This window comes from Scleropages formosus, chromosome 24 (genome assembly GCF_900964775.1).
Source record: "Scleropages formosus chromosome 24, fSclFor1.1, whole genome shotgun sequence".
NCBI classification, from domain to species: domain Eukaryota; kingdom Metazoa; phylum Chordata; class Actinopteri; order Osteoglossiformes; family Osteoglossidae; genus Scleropages; species Scleropages formosus.
In genome coordinates this window covers 6,843,408-6,868,605 of record NC_041829.1, presented here as the reverse complement: position 1 = coordinate 6,868,605, position 25,198 = coordinate 6,843,408, and the positions used below count along the sequence as shown (strand labels likewise).

General features: G+C 42.9%; 1 protein-coding gene across 1 annotated transcript in view; it reads right to left on the bottom strand.

Moving 5' to 3' along the window:
* Positions 1 to 24,768, bottom strand: part of LOC108936519 (semaphorin-3A-like) — a 47,524-nt gene extending 22,756 nt beyond the window's left edge. The window contains exons 1-3 of the mRNA XM_018755927.2: positions 24,563 to 24,768; positions 6,744 to 6,904; positions 3,576 to 3,638 (exon numbers count right to left, since the gene is read on the bottom strand). Coding sequence (XP_018611443.1) covers positions 3,576 to 3,638; positions 6,744 to 6,904; positions 24,563 to 24,680 — 342 coding nt within the window. The 5' untranslated portion in view covers positions 24,681 to 24,768. The remainder of the gene's footprint in view (positions 1 to 3,575; positions 3,639 to 6,743; positions 6,905 to 24,562) is intronic.
* Positions 24,769 to 25,198: the final 430 nt, after the last annotated feature.

Below are 25,198 nucleotides of genomic sequence, written 5' to 3'. Positions count from 1 at the left end.
AAAAGCATCAGCTAACTCCTGTTACAGTAATAGTGTTCATTTGAATGGGATCTGGTCATATTTCAGTGTAAATGGGTGTCAGGGAGACATTTATTATTGAAACTCATAATAATTGAACGTTCAATTTATCAGCATTCACCTTATGAAGGGATAGAGTGAATTACTCTAGTAAGGTGGGGTAAGACTATACTTAATCCCTTATTATCACTTGTTTTGCTTTGCTCCTATTATATTAATTGTACTCATTAATGTATCCTACGCTCACGTGTGAACACACTCAGTCTGTCTTAAGGACCGAGCGCCATAGAAAAGCAACTTGCACTGAACTGTAGCGTACCTACAGTTTCTGGAATGATTTTGGTCCGGTGCGTACAGGAGCCTGGGTTTCACACTGCCCTGCCCGCTGAGTGACCACCTTGGCTCGAGTGACAGAGACTCAGCTTTCCAAATTCTCCGCACAGCCACAAAGCCCCTTGGATGCCTAGGACACCTAGGTGTACCTTCTGCCCTTTGTGAGTATCCTGCAGAACCCCCTGTTGGTCGATGACACATTTGAAATTTAACACAAATATGCAAACCCTTCTAAAGCTGATCAGACCAAGGCTGGCAAGAGCATTTTTCAATTTAAGCCATCTTCCTAAAACATGTATTCAGTTTTTACAGGACGTGAGGAAGGAACACAGGCCAGCTGCCTGCGCCTCACTGGACTTCACATCCCAGCTGTTGCTACTGAAACATCGGCGCCTGCCTTTGAGAGGCCGCTCGGTGTCTCCAGACCGTAAACACGGAACGAAGCGGGTGCTCGGGAGCGGAGCGGGCAGGCGAGTGTCCGGGACCGCATGTCATACGCAGTTAGGGTTTGCGATTTGCAGTACTGCACCCTGCAGTACACATGGGACTGCACAATCTCCTGGTATTGCTGGGACTGCGGCGCAATGTAGTGAGGAGGAATCTTTCACTCCAAGTTGTTCCCTGGTGAAGGACACAATTGATCTCTGCAGTGATTAATGACCTTCGCGGCTGGGAATCGTTCGGGGATATATATCTCTTGAACTGGTACCTGACCTGTCGCAGTATTACATTCACATATCATGGCATCGGGTACTTCAGTGGGACGGTCTGGAAAACGGGACCGAGATATTGCTTTACCTCTAAAATAGTGCATAGAAGAGATACATAAAAGAATAAAATATCAAATAAAATGATTTATGGACAGAAAGTGCTAAGTCCTTCTATATCTGTAATTATGTTTTATCTGTATAATCTTTCTGCTATTATTTGTTTATTTATTTGAGCTTGACTTTTTTTTTTTATTTAATTTCATTATTTCATTTAATTACAGAGGGCTGAAACATGTCATTGTTCCGTTTCAATATTTACTGAATCTCCCATTCTATAAGGAAGACCGCTTAACATTCAGCTGCTGAATGTTTATAGAACAGTAACAGTATGGCACAGTAGCTGAAACTATCACACACACTGTCTGAAATTGCTTGTCCCAAGTGGGGTCGCGGCAAACCGGAGCCTAACCAGACAACACAGGGCACAAGACTGGAGGGGAAGGGGACACACCCAGGATGGGATGCCAGTCCATCGCGAGGCACCCCAAGCGGGACTTGAACCCCAGACCCACCAGAGAGCAGGACTTGGCCAAACCCGCTGCGCTGCCACACACCCCCGTAGCTGAAACGACCCCTCCTGGAAATCGGTAGAGCCACGTGTTCCTCCAGTGAACTCAACAAGGCAGAACCTCTTTTTGTTGTTTCATATTTCATTACTCGGCCCAAGGCATCATCTTGATGAATTTATAAGGTGATGGGGCAATGCTTTTGTATTATTTATACACTGATCTTCAAGTGGATAAGCACTGAAACAGATTCATGTTGGGTATATATATTCATGCAAATGCAATCCTTTTATGATAAATCTACTGTTGTAATTTTTGGGGGAAGTATGTTCTTTTATTTGTTATTTTAGAGGAAAAATATGATTACCAATTTATTCAGTGATCATTAATTTTTTTCTAGAAATATTTAAATGAATAAATAATGTTGGAGGCACGGGGGGGTGGTGATGCAGCAGGTAGCCTTGGTGCCTTAGAGCCTGTACCTCACACCCTACGACTGACTCCAGGCTAAACTCCGGATCAGTGCGAGTGCGAATTGTACCGCAATAAAGGATAAAAAATGTTTAATCACTTCCAGGATTGTTATCAGCCTTCATTTTGCTGACACTCTTGTCCTAGGTCACTTACCAATTTTACAATGATTTACCTATTTATAAAGCAGGTTATTCCTTTGGTATCCATTTAGACTAAGTGCATTACCAAAGGATATTACAGCAGGAGCAGGGAGTTGGACTGTGGCCTTTCAACCAGCAAGATGATGGTCTAAAGCACAATGCCACCTGCTTTCCTAGCAATGTACTCACTACAAACTGATTTAGCAACTTTGGAGATGTTTCGCGTAAGAATACAAATTGGACAGCTACATATAGTGTGGTGCTTCCAGTAAAATTATTTTACGATTATTAAAATGATCATTTTCCAAATCTTTCTAAAACTGTAAACGTTTTACTGGATATAGATAACACTACACAGGTTGCAGAATCCAGACATTGTAAGGCAGTAAATCACTGAAAATATATTTGGTAAGATCTGGTAAGACCAACGAACATTCATATTGCAGAAATTGCTGTTAGAGAAATTAAAAAAAAAAACCCTTCAGATGTGTATGAAACAAATCTTATGATTAATGAAAATAGTTTTGACTCTGCTGTTTGAAGCTCATTCAGACAAAAGACAGAAATCCAGTCTTTGGGGACACTTGCATGTCCCAGCCGACAGAAAAAAGCACTTTCAGCTGCTGTCTATGTCATCTGTAAAATACCCCACACAGTCTGTGTCTGGAATACATCATAGCGCTCCTATAAACCATGGTAAAGATGCCTTTGGAAGGCCTATTTTCGAGCTTGCTTATTAGGTATCCCGATGTGCCGTTCACTCATACATCTCATGATGAAGTCACGCGTTATTTTGCGCTCAGTAGACGTGGAGGAACCATTATGTGACTCCGGCCCAAATTCAACACAAAAAAACCCCGCAAGATCTTGGGAATTATAAATATTTGCGCAAGCCATTTTCGGGCATTCGCTGTCTCAGAAAAAGTGCCACACATTGGCTGATCTTGGCTAAACAACGCCAAGGGCTCATTTATCATTTCTGGTATCTCCTTGTCTTTGCGTAAAGCAGCACAAGACAGCTATATAAGCCTCTCAGTGACTGAAGTGCTTCATCAGTAGTACAAACTTTCAGTGCTGCTGGAGCGCATGCTGAAAATCTGCTTTATAAATACAAGAGGAATTTTAAAAGACTCCCAAGGAAGGGAGGGTGTTTAAAAGAATTTGTCTTCTAGGCTACATTTAGTAAGTGATGCTTGCATTATTGTTTGCACTCAAATGTATTCAGCAGTTTTCCCAAATATAGTCATAATGATGCTTTTTATTATGGCGGCTGTCACTATGTGCCTCGAGAAAACGGAGGAGTGCTCTGAGGCCAGGTCTAACATGGTACTTACCAGGAGGTCTTTTCCTGCCCACTTGCATTCGTCACGCTTTGAAGGAGCAGCGGGCCACACAATCTAAAAGAACGAAAAAGCAGCGAAAGACTCAAACTTATAACATGGCAAGCTGCCGACCGAGCCCGATGCCTATCTTGCATCGCTGGAGATTGCCGCTGACCCAAAAGGAGAGAAAAAACATATATCACATGGCAGATTTTGCCTGAAATATCGAACATGGATACTTTGTAAGTTGGTTTGGGGAAATGAGTCATCCAAATAAAGAAGGTTTTTTTTTCAAATTCATTTAAATTAAATTTTGCAGATTTAATTCATTTAAATTAGATTAAAGTGACCTGAAGGTTTCTGTACTAAGCTGCTTGCAAATATTTTCCCATTTATACAGATGGGCAATTTCCACTGTATAAATTCAGGGTAAGTACCTTGATCAAGGGGACTCAAGCAAGAGGTGGGATTTGAACCTGGGGGCTTTGATTACAAGGTGATGGTGCTAACCACTACACCACATGCTGCCCTGAAATACACCAACATCAACAACCTTACCAGATGGGAAGGCTTTATTTGAGATACTGTAACGTTTATGGTGCCAATCCCATCACATTCTGATCGGAAAATTATATTCCTGCTAATTCATCAGCTTCATGACCACTTCTTTGTCGTACACCTAGAAGCCGAAATACTAAAAATGTTGCTGGGATTTTTCCTTTATTAAAAGTAATACTGATATGAGGACCTTCCAAATTCAATACATTTGACATTGAGTTATAAAAGAACAATTTAATAAATCAAAGGTTTCCTGCCCGGGGAGAATAATTTGAAGCACTTACACAATCAGATCAAACAAGGTCTTTTATGCAGCTCCAGGCTGAATAATGAAATGATGGACAGTATTGGTCACTGTACTGAAAGGAAGTCAGTGTAATCAAATCCAGGAAGACTCAAATCCCTCACTCTGATAAAAGGAGCCACGGATATAATCGTGGAAATGGAAGCCAAATGGGAAAGCCTTGTGCAACTTACTGTAGCTTCCTAACAGCAGCCTGTTTTTACCACAGTAACCACGCCAACTTCAACAGTTGACTTTCTTTGTCTGGATGGCCGGCGTCACACAGGCTAAAGTTCTAGATAACATGAATCGCAGTGAATAAATGTAAATTTATAGGAAAATCCAGGGTCAGCAAGACAGGCTAGGGTCAATAAGGTAACTAATGGCCAAGTATGTTTGCACACACAAGGACTTTGATGTGGTGGAGGATCCTTAAGAAACGTACCGAAAAATGTCACAAGTAGTAAAGACCATATGTTAAATGAATATATAATAAAAAAATTCACAATCAGAGGAAATAGTACGGTACGATCACTTGCCAGCATTAAAATGGACACAGGCACGGAAACAGCAGAAGGGTTTAAAATAAACCGGCGCTGCCGCATTTAATTAGCTTAGGAGCTGAATGGTAACAGCGGTATCTTAATGTCCATTCGAGTTTGGATATGGATTGTTAAGTTGAGTCCCTGCTTCCCTGTTTTGCAGATTGGCCAATATTAGAAAGGCTACCAATGTCAATGAAACTGGTGAGCATCAGTAAAGACAGGTAAAAGCCAGTAAGACAACGTAATGTCTCACGCATGGGTCAGTAATGCAGGGATTTTCTTTCAAAACTGCCCAGCTGCAATCTTCCAATGCAGGTTCTGGTGCATAGTTCTGGTGTGAGACGTCTGTACAGTATCTTATACAATACATGCATCAGCTGTGTGGAGTGTCAGTCCCACTCTATGAATTTTTCACATGTAATGTTGTCTACTTAAATAATTCTGGGAAGTGACCCTTTGGTGAGCCTTCCACATAGCTCTGTTATCATGTCTTCTGGAAAAAGACATGCTGCCATCATTGCTCTGCAACACCGTGGGGGTCAGGCAGAACCAGGGCTAGATTGTGGTGTCCCACCCTGGGACATCATTAAAAAAGTCCCAGTGCTGTTTATAAAGCCCATATTCTGATCAAGAGATCTTATAAAGATTCATGTGGGGGGGGGGGGGTCCAAACCAGATGCACAGTTATACATCAGTAAATATTGATTTGTTACAATGAGAACATACATAAAATGTTAGGCTTTAAGATAGATGGTGATGTAGCCTACACTTGGCTTATGTTCCCCTGATAAAGCAGCAGAAATCATATAAATTTGTTAAGCGTTGACCACAATAATTGAATGAAAAAGAACAATATGACATAATCTTTCCCAGAACTCGATAAATATTCATACTTTCAATTGGCAGAAAAGTGAACATGTTGTCCAAATTAAATTTCAATTATGGGAGAGCATGCAGACTGAAAACAGCTGTAGTCATACGATGGATTGAAACACGTTTAGAGGGATCTGATATAACAATTCCAGGACAATAGATTATGCAATCCTAACATAAATTACAGTAATCACAATTTGTGTAAAAAATGTCTTTGCACATACAGTAGGCTGAAGTTTGAGGTGACCACTGATGAGCTATTCAGATGTGTGCAAATATGTAAACATGCCCAAGAAGACCATGGCAACTTTATTATATACTGTATGTATTATTGTATTTGCTTCATTATTTGTATGTGTGTGCACATGTATTTATATATACGCACACACACATATACTTTATACACAGACATATTCAGCTGCTAACAATCAGTCCTGATTTTTTTATTTATAACTAATTTATTTGCACTTGTTTGTTTGTTTAGGTATTTGTTGTGACTTTCACACATACTCTTCTGATTGACTTTGGAAACTGTGTTTTTTTTTTTAAATCAGGAAAGCTAAACGGAACGGAACCCCCAGGTCCTGTCACGACATCTTCCGTTATGACAAGCAGCGACTACCTAATAATACACGTGTGGGAACTCAAAACAGCAAAAGCACTTTCAGTTTCATTTCCTGTATTTGGGATGTTTATTATTGTTGTAATGACAATTTCATGGGGCCTGCTTCCAGGTAATGAATACTGAACAAAGAGCAGAGTGCTGCATTTAAAATTTATATATAAAAAAACCAAAATTTCATTTATAAAAATGCCAGACCCCTAAAAAACTGTGAACACGGACTTTTCTTCCATCTTTTCCTTTTTTCTACATTCTCCACATGCACTTCTTTTATATAGAGATTGCCTAGAGAGGGTTACCTTCAGGTAGTCCTTGTTAATGTTGACGAGATTAAAGGAGAATATGTGATCCTTGGCTCCCACCAGCAGTCTGCCCTTCTCTTCGTCCAGAAGGAAGGTGTGATAGCTCGAGCTGTTAGCTAGACCATTAAAGGTAATTAGATTGTTGGAGTCCAACATCTCTGCAAAGGAATGGAAAACAGGCAATTGTCAGCACCGGCAGCTGGGAAGGAAAAGGAACATTAAAGGATGAAGCCCCAAAAGAGTAAACAGGCGACAGATACGGGAAGGTGCCTTCCTGAGGTGTATCACTGCAGCTCCTCAAGCGCTGGCCCAGCCGCGTTACCCTTTTTTTTTCTTTTTTTAAAAAAAAATATATTAGCGAGGTGAGTAATGGCTCCAGCACTGAGGAAACTGCAGACACATCTGTGGCTCCCGATCCCCAGCGTCACCTGCCATGCTGAATTAGGGGCCTCTCACCACAGCTCTGAACACGAGTATGTGGCCTGTGGGCTCGCTACCCAGGATCGCAACCCCCCAGCCCCCAACCTGCAGACCCCCCAGCCCTGATCCTTCATCCCATACCAGTGAAATAGTTTCCCTGAACAGACATATCTGCTGTCTGTTACACTGAGTGGCTCCGAGTGTCGTCTGATACATCCAGCACTGGAAGGTTAGAGAAAAAAACACTGCGGTGATTGCGGTGTCTTAGATACCACATTTGGGCCTAATGCTACTTGTTTATGTTAAGCACAGCGTGCGGTGTCTGCCGGCGACAATCGCGTCCGGCGGGATGACCTTAACCACTTCACATGTCTTTATTCCCAACCGACTGCCTGGGCTGCTCGATGCCAATCAAACAAAGACACGGTCCAAAACAAAGGAAAAGCTCGGCAGCCGCCACTCATAAATAAACCCATTCTATCTCGAGTTGTTGTTGCGTTGTATGCAATTCGAAATGTCACGCGGAGCTGTCAAGTGTGTCCCCCGAGCAGCCGAAACGCGATAACCAGCACGGGCCAACGTGAATGAAAAAGTGCTCGACCATGTAATTAGTGACATCATTCATACGCAGCTAGATATGGAGGATACTCCTTTTTATCGGCCCGTTTTTGTTTGAAAATGAGACAGAAGAGGACAATGTTATGTTTAATTTATGAATTGCCAACCAAAATGCATTGTGTTCAAGATGAAAAGGCCCAACTCACGGCTCGCACAGGAGGGCGGGATGGGGGGGCTGCTTTTTAAGTCTGGCAGCTTATTCATCTCTGAGTTTGAATGGCCTCTCTGAAATTTTAATAAGTAAAGCTGGTTGCCCAGAAGCTTCCGAACGCATTGCTGTAGATGACAGGCAACACAAAGCGATAATGCAAAACAGCACAATTAAATATGATCTGTAACATGCATCGAAATCGGAAAAAAAGCACGAAGATGAAGACAAGCATTATAATTTCATGGCTGGACCAAATAACATCACGATGGAGCTTTTACGTGGAATAATGACATAATAGACACATTACAAATATTTCAGATCCTTTAAAATCTTTTCGCGTTATTAGTTCGTCCTTCATTTTTATTGTTTTGAAAGGGATGTAAAAAGAAAGTGCATATTGGTTCATAAAAATTGCTCAGCCAACTGGAACAAAAAAGCTGGGTATAGGAACAATAATTCAATTTAAAAGTGTATTTAAAGTTGCTTCTATTTCAATATAAGTTAATTTACCAGGGTGGAAAGAACTGGTCACAATGGTAAATGAGGAAAAAAGCAGGTCAGTCAGTCCCGTGTGAATAAGGACTGAGAACATCTGTCTATACAATATATCAGATGAAATGTCTCACAATGCACTATATGAAAACATTACCCACATTTCATAGAAAATGTCAAATCCCATGACAGTTGAGTTCAGTCTGAGGGTAAAACGGCATACCTTTAGTGTATGCAACAGTATCTACAAAAATCCAGCTATTTAATTTGTCATTAACAATGAGGCATAGTCAACATTTTCCAAAGGGGGAAATTAAACACACATGCTGGAGGTCTGAAAGGACTGTTAGTAAGGGATACAGGTGCCAGATAGCTGCGAGGGAAGGGTGTGTATCGCATCACTCAAACGCAGCAGCCGGTCAAACGCCGTCTTCCCGTTCGATAAAGCTGCCAAGATGCACGTGACCCATGAGAGTGCAGCCGTATGGAGCGGGAAGCATGGAGCTTAAGACATGATGGAATGTTGAGCTACAAGACGCCAAAGGGCTAGGAGAATATCAACATATCATTTCTCAAAAAATCTTTCCCCGCCAAAATTAAGACCGATGGAATCATCAGTAAATCCATCCGGGAGCTTAAATGACCATTGCCTTCCTTTCTGCCTGGTGGGATGAAGGGCAAACACGGCATTTATGAGGAACCACAAAACTAAAGATGACTTTCATGCTCAAATGCCCAAATAACTGTCTCTTACACAGTTATGGCATGTTTGCCATGAACTGCATGGTTTTTTTCTATCGGGGGTGGAAACGGGAGCCTTAGCAGAGAACGTGGAGTAACTGAAACAAGGGTTATTCATTTGCGGTTCGGATGGTCACATGAGTTTGACGCAGGAGCCTTCAGTCATCCCTGAACGAGTACATCTAAAGTGGAGCCAAAACCAAGCTCAGATTTACTTCCTCCCAGTGTCCGCCAGATGTGGTCCGCTCTGAGATGACAACGACACACTTATTCCTTGTGTTTATTTTTAATGCTCCAATGTCAAATGAACCCTTTTCCGGTTCTGCAGTGGAGGCAAACTTTGTGGTAGTCAAGGCTGCTAAACAAATGGAGAACATTCTGTTTTATCATATCATATTTATGTCCTGTTTATCACTGGCCTGGCCAGAAGAGCAAGGGTGTATAAACTGGCTATGGCAGAAAGGTACGAAAAAGTGTAATCCAGACAGGAAAGGCTGTTGTTTCAAGGGAAGCTGAAGAGCAGCTCACGGTATAGGAAAAATAAACTAAACTGAAATCTGGATTTCACGACGGTTCTGTAAGGCACGTTTAACAAACCACGGGGCAGAACGTTCAAACAAATAAAAACTTATTTAGATTCAGGATTTTTTTGTTATAGCAAACGTACCGCAGTTTACAAAAAGGCTCCTTAATCGGCGAGTTTTTGCAGATCTTCAACGAATTACTGCAGCAGTTTCAACTGCTGTGTTTTCCTCTCTCCAAGGGAGGACAAAAGTTGATATTGTGGAAAATGAGGCTACGGAAAAACAAAGTCTCTGGCTCCCAGGCTTCTGTAAATGGCTCTGTTTTTAGGTCCAAACGTCAACATTATTCTCATATCAGTGTTGTTCTTAGCGGACAGAGGATACCGAAGGGGGTTTCAAAGGCAGATCTTATCCGAGGTCCGATCATAAGTGACCTACAGTAAGTTTCGCGGTTCTTCTACAAGCCAGAGTCTTCTCCCTTGTCGCCCCATGTCAACACATATCATTCACCCAAAACCCTACATGCCACGAGACAAAGTCTCCTGGGACCCAATTGCTCCAGAAAGAAAGGGGCTGTGTTGGAACACAGGCGCAAGAACAAAATTGGGAACTTTACGTGACTACGGCTCCACACCACGAGCCAAGCTACCATTTACAGGTGGTCCTCCGCTAATGACATACATGACTTACAACAAGCTGGAGTTACGAAGGTTGTCCTATTCGTAGTGTTATATTATAGTATCGACATTTGATTGTAATATCTAATGCCGACCGCTCCATCTGCTGTATGATAACATCGGCTGGCAGTTAATTTGCAAGGAATCATATTTCTTATTCTTTGGGTCTCAGTCAGTGTGTGTATTAGTTGCTGTGTTTTATTTGCACGGTTTTAAAAGAAAAACTTATATTTACAAAATGTTTCATTTGTGATTCCTGTCAAGTTATAATTAATTTATTTATTTAACAATGACTAGCAAGTGCAAACATGAGTGTTCTGGTGGTGCAGAAAAAAGCTAAATAAATACAAATACATTTCCACACATTTAGAAATGAAAGTAATAGTGCAGCATGAAAATATTATAGAATAACAATGTAAGTACAGTATATTAGTATTTTTTCCAACATGATTACACAACGTTACCTTCACGTGTGTTAACTGCTTATGTATCTTTGTGATTCCCATAATACAACGTAATGGGATTTTTTTTTGACCAATGATGTCAGAAGAGAATTCTGTTGTACATCGAGGACCACCTGGAGATTGGTGTGAACTAACACTAGCTATGTAACAAAAGAGAGAAAGGCATTACAGCAACACTTTAACTTTGGTTATGCACTAAAACTGCATCTTTGAAACGCACACTTGGACGATGTTAGTCGTGTAAACCATTTGTCCCATAAAGCCGTTTTTACTGCAGCTCGGAGCTGCTGCAACGTGTCAAGCCAGGCTCGGTGGCAGGTGGGATTTCCATGTCCATCCAGTTGAGTTTACTTTGTTTTTTTGATTCCATTTCCACAGAACAGGCTGCGTTATCAGGGCGGCGATCGACCCAATCGCGCCCTCGTAATTCGATAAGAATCACCCGACTGGATGAGCTGGCGGGGGGCTCGCGTGGTTCTGGACCTCATCAGTCCTCGTCTTTGGGTAAACACTGGAACACCTAATGAATTTTTCAGAGGAGAAAAATGCACGCTCATTTGAACAGTGTTTATATGTCAGTTCTTGGGAGATGATAGAAGGGCGAGAGGAGGCCGGGGCCTGCCGTCTGCTCCTTGTTACGATAGATTCCCCCCCAGAGCCCGTCCGACCCACCATTTGGCACCATGTCCTGCAGCACACAGCTCTCTAATGTGACCAAACGAGGGATTCTTTCCTCAGCAGCAAATGTAAACTATGGCGCTTCTTCTCTTTTTTTTTTCTCTTTCAATTCACAGGCAAACAAATCCGCAGCTCAATATACTGCAAATAGATATCGATCACATTGACATTATCATGCAAAAAACCTCAGTTTTGATTACCTGTATCTGTCATGCAAACACTTTTGGCAGTAAAAAATCAGCACATAATATTTTGTCTAATTCTTTTACCTTGTAAAGGACTGTGCATTCACATACATTGTCACTTCGATCCTCCCTCCCTTACACACACACACACACACACACACACACACAAACTTTTTAGTCCTGTCCTCAGTAATGAGAAACACGTTTTCATTATGAATAAGAATTTACAATACCGATTTCTGCCACGATGATCCATATGAATATGAACTTCAGAGAAAGCCAGGTTATGATATACTGGGGGTCTGCAGTTTATGATCCTAACAGAGACTGTAAAAGTGTGATTTTTATCTAAACAATGTGTAACAGGCCTTTTTTCCCATAATAATGGAAAAAAACACTGTTGATGTAGACCCAGTGTCAGAAATTTTACCCATGGATGGACAATAAGGATAGACATCTATGGAATGGAGTAATCATTAGAGAGGAAAGGTAAGATAATTGTCCCTCACTACAGAGGATCAGTTCAATCTTTACTACCAGTGTTTTTGTCAATGTGGACTTAAAAAGTACAACCCAAACATATTTACTTGCCTTTATCATGTATTAATCAGTGTATCTTTAAGTTGAAAAAGGAGGATCTAAGATGCTCCCAAGAAAAAAATGAAGTGCTGAATAAGTCTGCATGCATTTCAGTCCTTTAATTATGTCACCCTGGTCCACATTAATAGCATTTTCCATATTTGTTCTGGGAAAAAAAATTGCACTCATATATGCTGTTCCGTTATAAGCAGTATTTGGTCCATGTTAGAGTCGTGTATTGGGACTATCCTTACTCTTTTTCTGAATATAAACAGGTTGACAGCTGTAATTTATTAATCTATTTCTCTCCTCTTTTACATCAAACAACATGCATCGCTTGAATATTCAGAAAAAGTGCACTGCTGTGATTTGACGTCAGTAGATATCTGGCATGTTTAAGACAGTGATTAATGACAAATACATTTCCACTTCATAGGCCTGTGACTACTGTTGACAGCAGAGCTTAAGAAATATTACTTCCATTTCAGGAGGAAAGCTGCCCAGATTTTTTGAGAGCAGGAACTACACCCTATGCGACAGATTACTGTTGGACCGAAACGACCAAACCCCTTAAAACAAAAATCCACCGAAGAGGTAAAAGACTCCCCCCCCATTGAATTCTCTAACACAAAGACTTCAATAAGTGCTGTTACTGGAAGCGTGTCCCTCACACTGGAGCAACATCACATGCCCTAGGAGCACAGGTCTACACAATATTTGCATTATAGTCAGATGACTTCCCTGCAGGGTAACAAATGGACAGCGAAGTATAAAAACGACAAAACAAAGCCGTGTGACGAGAATACAGCGAACTCCATGGAGATATGAGCCAACTGGACCTTGCAGTGTTTATTGCAAGTATAAAAAAGGTGACGGTGTGGCCTAAATCATGCCGCATCTTTCAAGTGTCAGCATACTCATAGGTCCACTTATAGATGTCATGTCACATTGATGAGCTATATAAGGATCCCACTATCCCATAAGACTCACTGGCAAAACCATATTTTTTTCACCCAATCCATTGTTATTAATCAATGGCCAGGCTCATGTAAAATGCCCAATGAAACAGAACCCCAGCTGTCTTTATATTTATTCTCAAAATGTGGGGGAAAAATTCCTTAAAAATTCTTATAAGGCTCCATACCACGTGCAGAGATCCCTGAATGTAAGTACATAAAAAATTAGTTTGTTTCCTTTGTGCCTTGAGTAGTTTCCGTTGCCTACCCAAAGCTGCTGCAGATGAAGAAAGCCTTAATAAAACTATGCTCTCAGTCACCATTAGTTGAATACATGTGTCACTGAAGCCTGTGATTGGGTCCACGCCATACAACATCCCTAATCTGCCTCCATCCACAAGCACCGAACCTCTTATTGAAGAGAGGAACACTAGGGTTCAGAAAGAATGGGCCATACCTGCTGGGCGAGAGCTCATTGAACCTCTGCTCAGATATGGGGTCTTTTTAACCGATAAACGCAAAGCTCCGGAATCAGCTGAACGTACTGTCAATCACAGTGTGACAAATACCTGCCAAGTGGCCCGCTCCGCCTAACAGCAATTAATTAGCCACAATGATCCTTAGCGCCATGTTTTGTCTCACTTTGAGGTAAAGCCATAATGGTGAGCATGCATGAATATACATATATGGGTCATAGAGCACGCTATTTGCTGCCAACAAAATGTACATAAGAGAAAAATAAAACTAAATTAAAATCTGGGTAATGCATACAGAGGTCAAGGAGGACTTCATTACTAGTGGGACCCCCACCTCGGACCCCAGTGTTAGAGAAGCTATGGCTGTATGGGCTACAGCTGGGCCCATGCTTTGAAATGCTAAGTACTGCTTACACAACCCACTCCAGCTGCTCTATGAATGCAATCTGTGCACTCCATAGCTTAGCAAAATATTGAATCATGCTAAGTAACTGGCTGTCGATTGAAAAACACATTCGAAATGAAGTGCACTCTTTTGACCTACTCAAGGAAAGGAATAACAGACTTTAACAGCCCATCATATAAAAGAATGCCCTTCACCCTTCTGTAAAGCGCTGTTATTTACGATCACTGCCATTAATAAAAGATGCAAAACGGACACTGCTCGGTCTGCGTTCGCACTACGTGCGCGCCAGAGCCATTCGCTCGCAAAACCGTGGTCTACCTTGCTAAAGCTGGGGTCACAGATGAAGGTCTTTGAGTCAAGAGAGATAAATCATTCCTCAGTCTGCTGGCAGGTTTCAAAAAAAAAAAAAAAACTGGACAACCCAACGACCTTTTCAGAAGTGCTCCTGCTGCTACTGTTCTGCCTTTGAGAGTGTGTGTGAGTGTGTGTGTCTTGAGGAGCGGGGGGTGCGAGATAAGGAAAGCACGCCTGAAGTTGTAAATGGGCCATCTAAACACAGCTGTGTAAAGACACCAAAATGGTGTTAATAAAATGAGTATTTTTACCCTGATGAGTCACCATTTAATGTGAAGTGAACGTCTGAATGAAAGGTGTTGCTAATAAATGCCATTTAGACACGGTAAACGTACCAGTTTCATGTAAGGCGGGTGCTTCGGACCAACCATTGAAGATACACCTCGTTTACAGAAAGTTAAGGGCAACAGCAGGAGCTATTATTCTTGCTGCCCCTCCATCCCACCCTCCAGAGCAACATAGGACATGTTTGTGCCAGCTTCCCACTTTTCACGGGGCTGGTCAGGAATGTACACAGCAGCATACTGTGTTTTCACGTTCACTGGTCAGGTTGCGGAACGGGACGCTTTACTCTACATTTACTTTGTTTTTCTTTTTTTTTTTCTTCAATTTCCTTTTCTCCAAAGCAGCTCACAACATTTAGCTATTTAGAGTGATTGACTCATTTCTACATTTACTGGAGCAATTAATGGTAAGCACCTTTCTCAGGAGCACTAGAGCCATTACTTGGATTTGAACCTGCAACCTTCGGATCTGAAAGCAGCAGCTCGAATCGCTTTTCTGCCCGTACGACATACCGCGGGAACTATAACGGAAGAACAATAAAGGTTTAGGTGTCACCTTTTAACATATTCTATTGAAATCAGTATGGAAAATCAGCACGGGATTTTGCCTGCACATTGTGGGTGGCAGCGGTTCAACATCTGGGTCATTCGACACTTTTTTCTCCAAAGTGACTCACTAGTATAAACAGTTGGATAATTCCTCCTGGAGCAGTTGAGGGTGCGAGCTACAGCAGGATGTGGGACTCGCGCCTTTAACCTCTGGGGCCAGAGGCAGCAACTGTAACCACACCACCACGTGCTGCCCCAAATAGAAAGGGAAGGGTACCGCCGCAAAAGGACATTCTGCATCACCCCAAGAGATGTCTCCTCTTTCCCATCATGCATGCAACCACTTCAAAGCCATGCTGAATATTATGGGTCTGTTTCAGAGACGACCTTAAGTATCACTCGGGACGTGTAGCTCAGGGGTGAGCGATCACAGTGAGGGCTTCTCAACAGTCTGCTGTTCTCTAACTGTCCGGGACAGATTATTTGCTTTTATTTAGCTGAACACGTACAATTGTTCTGATATCTGTCCGATGGACAGCTGAGCAATAATTTATAATATTTAGAAACGCGGGGCGGAGCGCAACAATCCGATGTCTTGCTAATTTGGGTGATTTCTTCACGTTTAAGCCTTTTTGTAAGCACGCTTCCTATCCCGAGATCCCCATACAAGGATATACAAGGATATTTTAAATCCAGACATGTACTTCTATTTGTCTTCCTGATATGCTCCAAAATTGGATGAGTGGAAAACCTGCTGGGACAGGAGAAATGTAAAATGCCCCTGTCACGCGCACAGTGTTATGGCTCCGCTTTCCATTACCGTTAAATCAGCGGCGCAGGACGCGCACGACTGGGCTATAAATCCACATGCGTCCGCAGTGCGAAGGACAGGAGGCAGAACGAATGTCGCCCTGACTTTGCGGAGCAGGTAATGGTAAAAAATGACTCGAGCTCATGAACTCGGAGGTGGGCTTGGCAGAACAGCTGAACGTTACCTGACTGAGACCTGGTCCAAGCACAGATGCTGACAATCATCAGGTGCCCCAACTGTCAACCGCTCTCTTTATCTACTTCCAAGTGTCCTTGCGTTACTTTCGGCTGTACTGCGGAGCTCCTCCCACCCTCCCCCTCTTCCTGCCTCTGTCAGTGTCACTTCCTCTCAGTTTGTCCCCTGGTCTCCTCTCCTCTCCCTCTTTCCACTCCTCTACACCATCACCCCACCGGCCCCTCACCCAGCCTACTGGATCTCCTCAATTACAATGAATGTGAGCTTGTGGAGTCCAGATAGCTGGGCTGAAGTGGCCCCATTGGAGTCTGGTAAAAATAACACCCCCCCTCCCATAAGTGCTGATTGTTCCACCGCAGCAAGGCCCACGGCATGGTTGCTCATTATGGGTCAAACCTCAGCGCAACATCGTGCCGTACCACAAATACCAGAAAGTTCCCAGCACTTCCTGCTGTTACAAATGGAACTGGGATGGTCACTGCTGTGGTCCTTCACATGCTAATTTTCTTAAGCAGGTGGCACAGTGGTTAGAGCTGCTTCCCTGCACCTGAAGCACACAGTTTTGATCCCACCTCCTGCTGCAGTCCCTATGATGAAGGCACTTACTCTGAATTTACACAGAAAAAATTGTCCACCTGCATAAACAGGTAATTCAATTTTAAGTAGCTTTGAAGGACATCAGTATGGAAAATGTTCTGCGGAGCCCCATGTCCGTCCTAGCAGCAGCCCGGTGCCATTTCTGATGGATCTCTAGCTCTTTTGGAGAGACTCAATACCAGGCGATCTCACTGCTGCCCTAGCGTGCCTGTGTTGGAAGGTTCCCCTGACAGATCAGATCCTGACCCTTGGGATCTCTCGCTGTGTTCAGTGTATCCCTGCGGCACCCACAGGATAAGACATGAGCACTGTGTCACGTGTCAAGTGTCGTGAACCAAAATCAACATGCCATTGAGGCCTGAGCAAATTGTCTTCTAGAGTCTGTGGCAGGGCTAAATTACATCGTGCGGCCGGAGAGGAATGGACTATCGGCATGTGAACAGAACCGCCCAGCTGGTAAATCCAAAGAATCATATGCTTCCACATAGAGGCGGGGAGTACATACATTCATTTTTATTCATTTAGCTGATGCTCCTCTCCAAAGTGACTTACAATAATTAGTCACCTACAGTTATTATCTATTTATACAGCTCGGTAATTTTACTGGAGCAATTTAGGGTAAGTACCTTGCTCAGGGGTAATACAGCTAGAGGTGGGAATCGAACCTACGACTTTTGGTCCAAAGGCAGCAGCTTTAACCACTAGGCTACAAGCTGGAAAGAAAAAAACACTTCTCAGAAGTATTAGTTTATACTTTTTGTGTTTGGTTCTCTATTATACATTTTACCGGTTCCACCACATTGTGTACTTGCGGAACATATCAGAAAGGAAAAAATAAGCAGATGTCTGTGTTTAAAATACTGCTGAAATTCTAATCAAAGCTATCCAAAGGGTATCACGTGAGAGGAAGTGTAGTAAAGACCCTCCGACATGAGGAAATTGCCCAAAATACTGTAGCAAGACACTGGGGCTGTTTCACGTTATTTTGGACAATTTTGCTCTCTTTCTTGTGAGAAATTGAAAAGGCAAATAACACAATATATGACATCACACAGCTTCTTCAATATGATGTAGATCACCATTTTGCACGGAATGTAATATTTTACCTAAATTTATCATTGATCTGTCTCTCAGACAGGCATAGTAATGATCCTATTTGTCGGACGACAAAAATTTAAGCAAACGACCTGTCCCGGACATTCCCGTTAAACTTTAAGCTCTGGGTTTGACATTTTACACAAACTACGATAATTTTTCAGAGCATTCTTAAAACATGAAACCTTAGCTCCGGGCATCACGTGAAATAAGGGAACCTTGTGGAAGAACACCTGGAAGACAACTAGTCACGGAAGTCTAAAGGGGTACCAACAAATGTCATCACGCTTCTCTAAGCAGTCTTCTCTGGTGTAAATACACTTGTTTATCTAAGTTGTTCATTCATGTAACATCTCCGCTTATTCGTCCCTGTTGTTTCCAGTGCATGTATGTTGGTGTGTACATATGTTGTGTACTGTATGCTGTTGCAACCAAAGAGAATTTCTCTCTGGGATTAATAAAGTTCCATCCATCCATCCATCCGTCCATCCGTCCATCCATCCATCGGTCCATCCATCCATCCATCCATCCATCCATCCATCCATCCATCGTATTTTCTTTTCCTGCTGCACTGTATGCGGATGCTGTCTCAATACACTGCCTTGTTTCTTTATCACATGTGGCCAAGTTCTCTTTCTCCGTGTCCCAGGACCCCTGGCACCAATGGCCTTCTGGATCAGTAAACTAGTACCCTCATTCCCCATCCCTCACCCCCCCATCCTGGGCAAAAGGATGCCAGACATTTCTGGGTGCTCTCCACGGGTGGTGTTTTCGGGTTTAGTGTGTGCGTCCGTGCGTTTGCAGTAGGAGAAGGGGGGTCGGGGGTCTTTCACGAGCGCCGATGCAAATACCCTGCTTCCTGTGGCCTACAAACGCTGCTTCCAACTTCATGTTTGGTTTCCAGTTTCAGTCAAGAGGCCACATGTGAATTACCCAGAGATTTAAACCCCTTGCGTGGCCTTTTTTCAAACCTGGGCCAAAATTAGACCCGTAAAGTTTCAGCCCTTTGAAACTGCAAATAAAAGAACATAAAAAACACATAATAGTAAAAACGTTAATGTAAATAATTTAAATTTTTTAAAAATTATTTTTAATGTATCTATTACTATATCTAGGGGGGTGCAGTGGTGCAGTGGGTTGGACCAGGTCCTGCTCTCCAGTGTGTCTGGGGTTCGAGTCCCACTTGGGGTGCCTTGAGACGGACTGGTGTCCCGTCCTGGGTGTGTCCCCTCCCCCTCCAGCCTTACGCCCTGTGTTGCCGGGTAGGCTCCGGTTCCCCGCGACCCCATATGGGACAAGCGGTTCAGAAAATGTGTGTGTGTGTATTACTATATCTATGTTTGATAAAGGTATTATCATTTGTAACAACAGTACTAAAACAAGAATTATTGCATCTCCTGGGCTTAAACAGAAGGGTTTGGGTTCAACCGCAGGAATCAGGCTGGTGAGTCCCATGGTGAGCACAGGGTGCTCCTGCGGCTTGGAAACCCCGCCCTCCTCACCACGGTGCACAGAGAGAGTGTGGTGGACTGAGGCTGTTTGCAGCATCACCACAGAGGTGGTCCTTGCTGGGTTTAAAACATATTTATTGATCTCAGGCAGTCTTGACAAAGAGGAAATACACCAACAGTCATCTAGATATTTCTAGATTTAAAAGTTTTACATTTTGGTTCAGCACCATATTTTTCTAAATGTATAAATGATATATGACAAATAATGAAGGAAATGTATTTATATTTTAAAAGCTTGGGTCCCAGATGTTTGTTATCGTTTTATTAAGATAAATCAATATTCAAGCTCCAGTTTTGACAATAATTGCTTGTTTTTTCAAGTTGACCCTTTTTCTTTTTTGTTAAAACACATTTCCACAGTTCCGCTACATGCCACAACAGAGGAGAAATAAACAGTTTTTTCTTGTTGTTTTGATTGTGTCCAAGAAATGTTATGCTGTGTTGCGCTCATGTTTGTAGTGTTAATGATGGTTGTGTTACTGGGGTGTGTTATTGTGTGCTTTTGTTCAAAACTCCTGGTTGCCCGCCAGTATTTGTACTCTTACCTTTCATGTCGAGAAAGGTAGGTAAGGTGACTGGCAGCACCTGGTGAACAGGGCAGAGGACTATCCTTCATGGGTGGTGTCGCCTCCATGGTAAGTTTCTTTCTGAATGTCACGCGAAACATAGGGGCCTGGGACGGCTGGACCAAAGTGTGCCCTCGTTCGTCCGGAGACGAGGGATGACGCGAGTTCTCGGTGTCGGGGACAGGTGAAGGGTCGGTCAATAGGCGGTCAGGGTCAGAGCGAAGATCCATGGACGAGGTCAGGGGACTTAGCGAAGAGTCGGTCGAATGGCGAACAGGACAGGAACGAGGATCCGTGGATGGGAAACGAAGCGAAGAGTCAACTACCGGAGGACGTGAACGAAGAGCTAGCGATGCTTGTGAACGAAGTGTCACGGGAAAGGGCAGTTGGCCCTGACGAGATTCCGCAAAGGTCTGGGAGTTGGGGAGTGTCTTCTGAAGGGTAGGTGCTGAACTGGAGTCAGGAGATGTTGATTGAGTTGTGGGCGTGTACATGACACTGAACTGTGTTTATAGTTGATCTAAACATTGATTTTGATATTGTTTTTAATCAGTTTTTAAGCATCTACCATACTTACAAGATAGAATCCATCATTTGTTGGTTTTATTGCACAGATTTCAGATAAAGCATGACAGCTATTAACTGCATTAAGCAAAGGATTTTTAATGGGAGTCGAATGCGACGAATGGAGAGATTACAAGCTGCTGAAGAGCTTAGAGTTACGAGACCTGTTTGTTGTCTTAGCACATCCACTGTGATCTGTGGGACCAAAGCTCCTAAATCCATCCGCTGTCACAGCGTACAAGTTTACAAATATAGACCATTGTAGGAAACGGAGGCCCTCTATAATTAGCTCATAATGACCAATGAAGCAAAGTGACTTCAGACACCTCACGGACAAAGGGTTCACCGGCCGGAGAAGTTCCTCGGCACTGGAGTCCACGTCCACGTAGTACCATGAAGACACAAACATATCATTGAACAAAAGACTCTGCATTTCCCTCCTTCCACACGCTCTTTGCAATACCTGCTCAAGCATACGTCCGTGCTTTTAAAAGTTCACACCCAGAATGAGGAATTGCTCCGTGTTGAGTCTGATTAAAAACGAGCAAAGGGTCAGATCTGATAAGTGACATGGAAAGTTACTCCATCGACGGGGCTAAATCTCCTAATTATTTTTATTTATTTTTTTCGAATGGTTGTGTCCCTTGGCAAGGCATCCCCGTTATGGAGCAGCGCTGAACACTGCAGTTAAAGAACGCGGTTTCTGGTTTGCTAAGAAGGATTCCGCAAAGAGAGACGATCAAACGGAGGCGAACAGCATTCGGGCTGCAATAACTGAGCACACCTTGTCATTACCCATTTCCGCCTTGTCGCTGGAATGTGTCCAAGTGGAAATTCATGAGAATGTAAACTTATTATAGGACAGCTCCAGACTGTGTACAGTGCGGTTCGTGTACAGTGTGTCTATTTTGAAAGATTTATTGCGGATTCCGCTGCCCTAAGAGTCTGTTTTACAGGTCCACCCATGCAAATAAACACTATCTTGCTTTAGATTTTAAGGCAAAAGTAAAATAAGGCCAAGTGGCCAGTAATTATCCCTAAGAATACAATTAGCATGTTGTTTAACAAGCGCTTTAAAGTTGTGATTTTTTTTGAAAGCAGCATCAGAGCCTGTATTGTTCCTGTGCGAATGATTTCCTCCCCGGGCTTTTTGTCACCTGAAGGGGTCAGTCTTTTCTCAGGATCATCTTTTTCTCACAACATTGCGAAACTACTCGACAATAAATTCTACTAACCTTCGCCCAATCATTTTATATATGATGTTAAAAAAATGGTATTTGTATATATTTTCTTGAAAGACGTTTCATGCTGCAATTCTGTTCTGTGTCTTGCTTAAACAACGGCGATCTTCTGTAAAATATTCCCATCTTTAAAGACATTCAGAACACAGGACTCATAGGACTGATCCTTTGGTATCATAAAGGAGCAGTGTGTTGAATAACATTGCGCTTGTGTGAGTGCTCATCTGCATTACAGTACAGTCTGTAATAACTGCGTGACTCTCTCTCACACACACACACACACACACACACACACACACACACACACACACACACACGTGCACGCAGTCAACTTCGCAATTCCTAGCTTACAGGTTTCTGTAACTGAGGCTCTACAGAGCTCCCACTCGGTTTTCAGTTTTCTCCGAGTTCCTTCATAACTTCCACGAAATTCCCACTGGGTTCCCACATATTCTGCCGAGTTAGCGTTTGCTGACTCTCCTTCCTCGCTATATCCATCAGGACGTGCAGGGAAAAGGCCCCATGATCTGCATGAAAATGTCAGAGCTGCAGGATGCATCCTTATCACACAAAGTGGAGCTCTCATATGTCCATTAATCTCAGGTATTCTGACATATCCAGGAGATACAGGCAGACTCCCACGATGTGTGTGTGTGTGTGTGTGTGTGTGTCCATGCTGTCGTCAATCATGCCCAATGAATTCCAGAAGACTGCAGAAGTGTACATACAGCAACACCCAACTTCTTCTAATTCGCCCCTTCCTATGACAGAATGAGTCAATCTATGACATCGTTGAAAATACCACAGTACAATTGGCCTATAGAGTGACAGTGACAAACACTTGTCCAGGAAATGATATTCTTCAGTCTCCTTTTTTTCAGTCTGACAGTAACTAAAGCTCACTTTCTGCATAGCTTCAGTGGGCGTTACAGCTGATCGGAACCCACAATACCGCTTACATCAAACGGCTGCATGTTACATCCACAATGTCATCATTAAGAAACAATTATTACAACAGATGCAAGCTAATATTAAAATTGGCATATGAAACTATGAGTGTATATGTATGAGAAATTATACCACGACTCATATTCCATATTCCAGGTCCAAAACTCTAAGAGGTTATATTTAATTAAAAAAAAAATTGGGACAGCAAACCATCTCAGAGGAAGTTTTCCCTGAACAAAGAATTGCTAACAGGCTATATTTGTACTTGATATTAAAAAAAAAAAAAAAAAAAAAAAAAAAAAAACACAAAGTCAGAGTTAATCAAGCTGATGTCCAAAGTCGGCTGAGGAAAATCAGTAACAGCACAACACCGGTTCTGGAGCGGGTCTGTTTCCTTAGACATCTACATATAAACTTTCTGCCAGATTTTGTGTTGAACCTCTGTTTCTTTGACTGTTTCTGCTGCCAGGAAACAAGTTGGGCAAATGCACATCGCAAAGCCCTTTACCTTGACAGAGCATAGCTGGGGACTCCGCAGATTATTCCACTAGATGCCCGTCAAGCAAACTTTTAACAGCCAGCCGAGAAGAACGAGTATGCAGCACTAATTTGCATAAAGCTGTCAGTGAAGCCTTGTGATTTTATATTAACCACATCAAAAACACTTCTCTCAAGATGATTCAGTGTAGAACAACAGCAGGCTTCCTCCTCTAAATTTAACACTGGCGTTACATCCAAGACAGGGACATTAAAAAAAAAAAAAAACCATACACCATCACCACAAAACGTGTTCTTAAAAAAGTCACCAACGAAGCATCTTCATTTTTTGACATGTGTAATTATATTGTCTCTGCCACAGTGACTCACTGCATTTCTGATCTCTCTGAATAGATTTAAACTATCAGCACATGTAGTGTGCCTTTAAAAGTCGCATATTACCATAATGGTATCAGCAGAATCACTGTAATTAAGCTGAAAAACATGCATATTTGGTTCATGGAAAGCTCTCATTTCTTAAAAAGAAGAGGAAAAAAATGCTCAAACTCTCATCCTTGCTGGGGGCAAAAAATAAAGCAGCAGCTTTCTAACCTTCACTTTAAGAAAATATAGACACAGACAAATTTTAGTTTGAAAATAAAACATGCACTATTTCCAGAAATGTGTGGGGAAAAAGTACATATATTCAAAAGTGCTGGTCCTTTATATTCAGACCAGAACATTTTAATACAAGTTCACAAATATCCTATCTGTCTGTGCCTGAAAGCAGGAGCATTTTAGATTTTGTCATGAAAGGGAGCATTTACCATAGTAAGGCAAAGGTAGAGTCCACACAAGCAACTTTAAAGTTCATCCCCCTTTTACATATCTGAACATATATGTTTCAGTTTAGATGTTTATTGCATTTAATGTTTGTATATAGATATATTCCATTAAAAATACACACTAAACCCAACAGTGCAGACACATGCAGTGTATACCCATCTATATTTACACGCTATACTACACGCATGTTTAAATACGTAGAACAATCAGGGGATGCTGTTGGAAAATGCAAAGGTGAATGGAGCCGCACAGGAGTACCTGATTTATTTCAGCGATATTACCGATTCTCATATGCAATGGCATGATTTCACAACGGAAATATTAAACCCTGTGATAACGCTGTAAGAACTCTGGACTGGAGGGACACTCGGAGCAGAGATGGACCAAGAGCAATGAGCGGTGATCACTTACCCTTGTAGGAGAGCTTGAGCCTGGGGACGTTGCGCTTCGCCTGCTGAGGGACCGCGCTCGCGCTTGCCGGCAGGGATGCCCCCCACCACAGCAGTACAATCCCCAGGAGATAGTCCATGGTCCGGCCGCCAGGAAGCGCAGTCCTTCAGTCCCCCCCGGAGGAAAATGTGGACCCACGACGGCGGTCCCCACAGAAGTCAGGATCCCGGAGCCTGCGGGGGGGGGGGGGGGGGGTTGACAGGTGATGGGGGGCCTCGGATACAGATGTCGGCCAGAGGAGGAGGCTGCTCTCCGGGGCCGTGCTCACATTGCTCCTGGCAGGGGAGTCAGCGGCATGACAACTTGGAACGACATGGATAAATGATCGCGGAGGTCAGCACACGGTAAACCTGTAGGTGGCTCTGGGGCTTTGGGGGTGGTTGCTATGGAGAGTGGGCTAATGAGGGTCCCCACACCAGAGCCCGTTTTGCCTTCGTCTGCACGGGGTCTTCTCCTGTGCCGGAGTTTAACAGCCACCGGCGGCATGTGATCCCGTCCTCAACTCCACTAGACTGAGCCCTGCCTCACCATGCAGGGAGGAAGGGAGGGAGAGTGAGTGAGTGAGCGAGCGAGCGAATGAGCGAGCGAGCGAGAGAG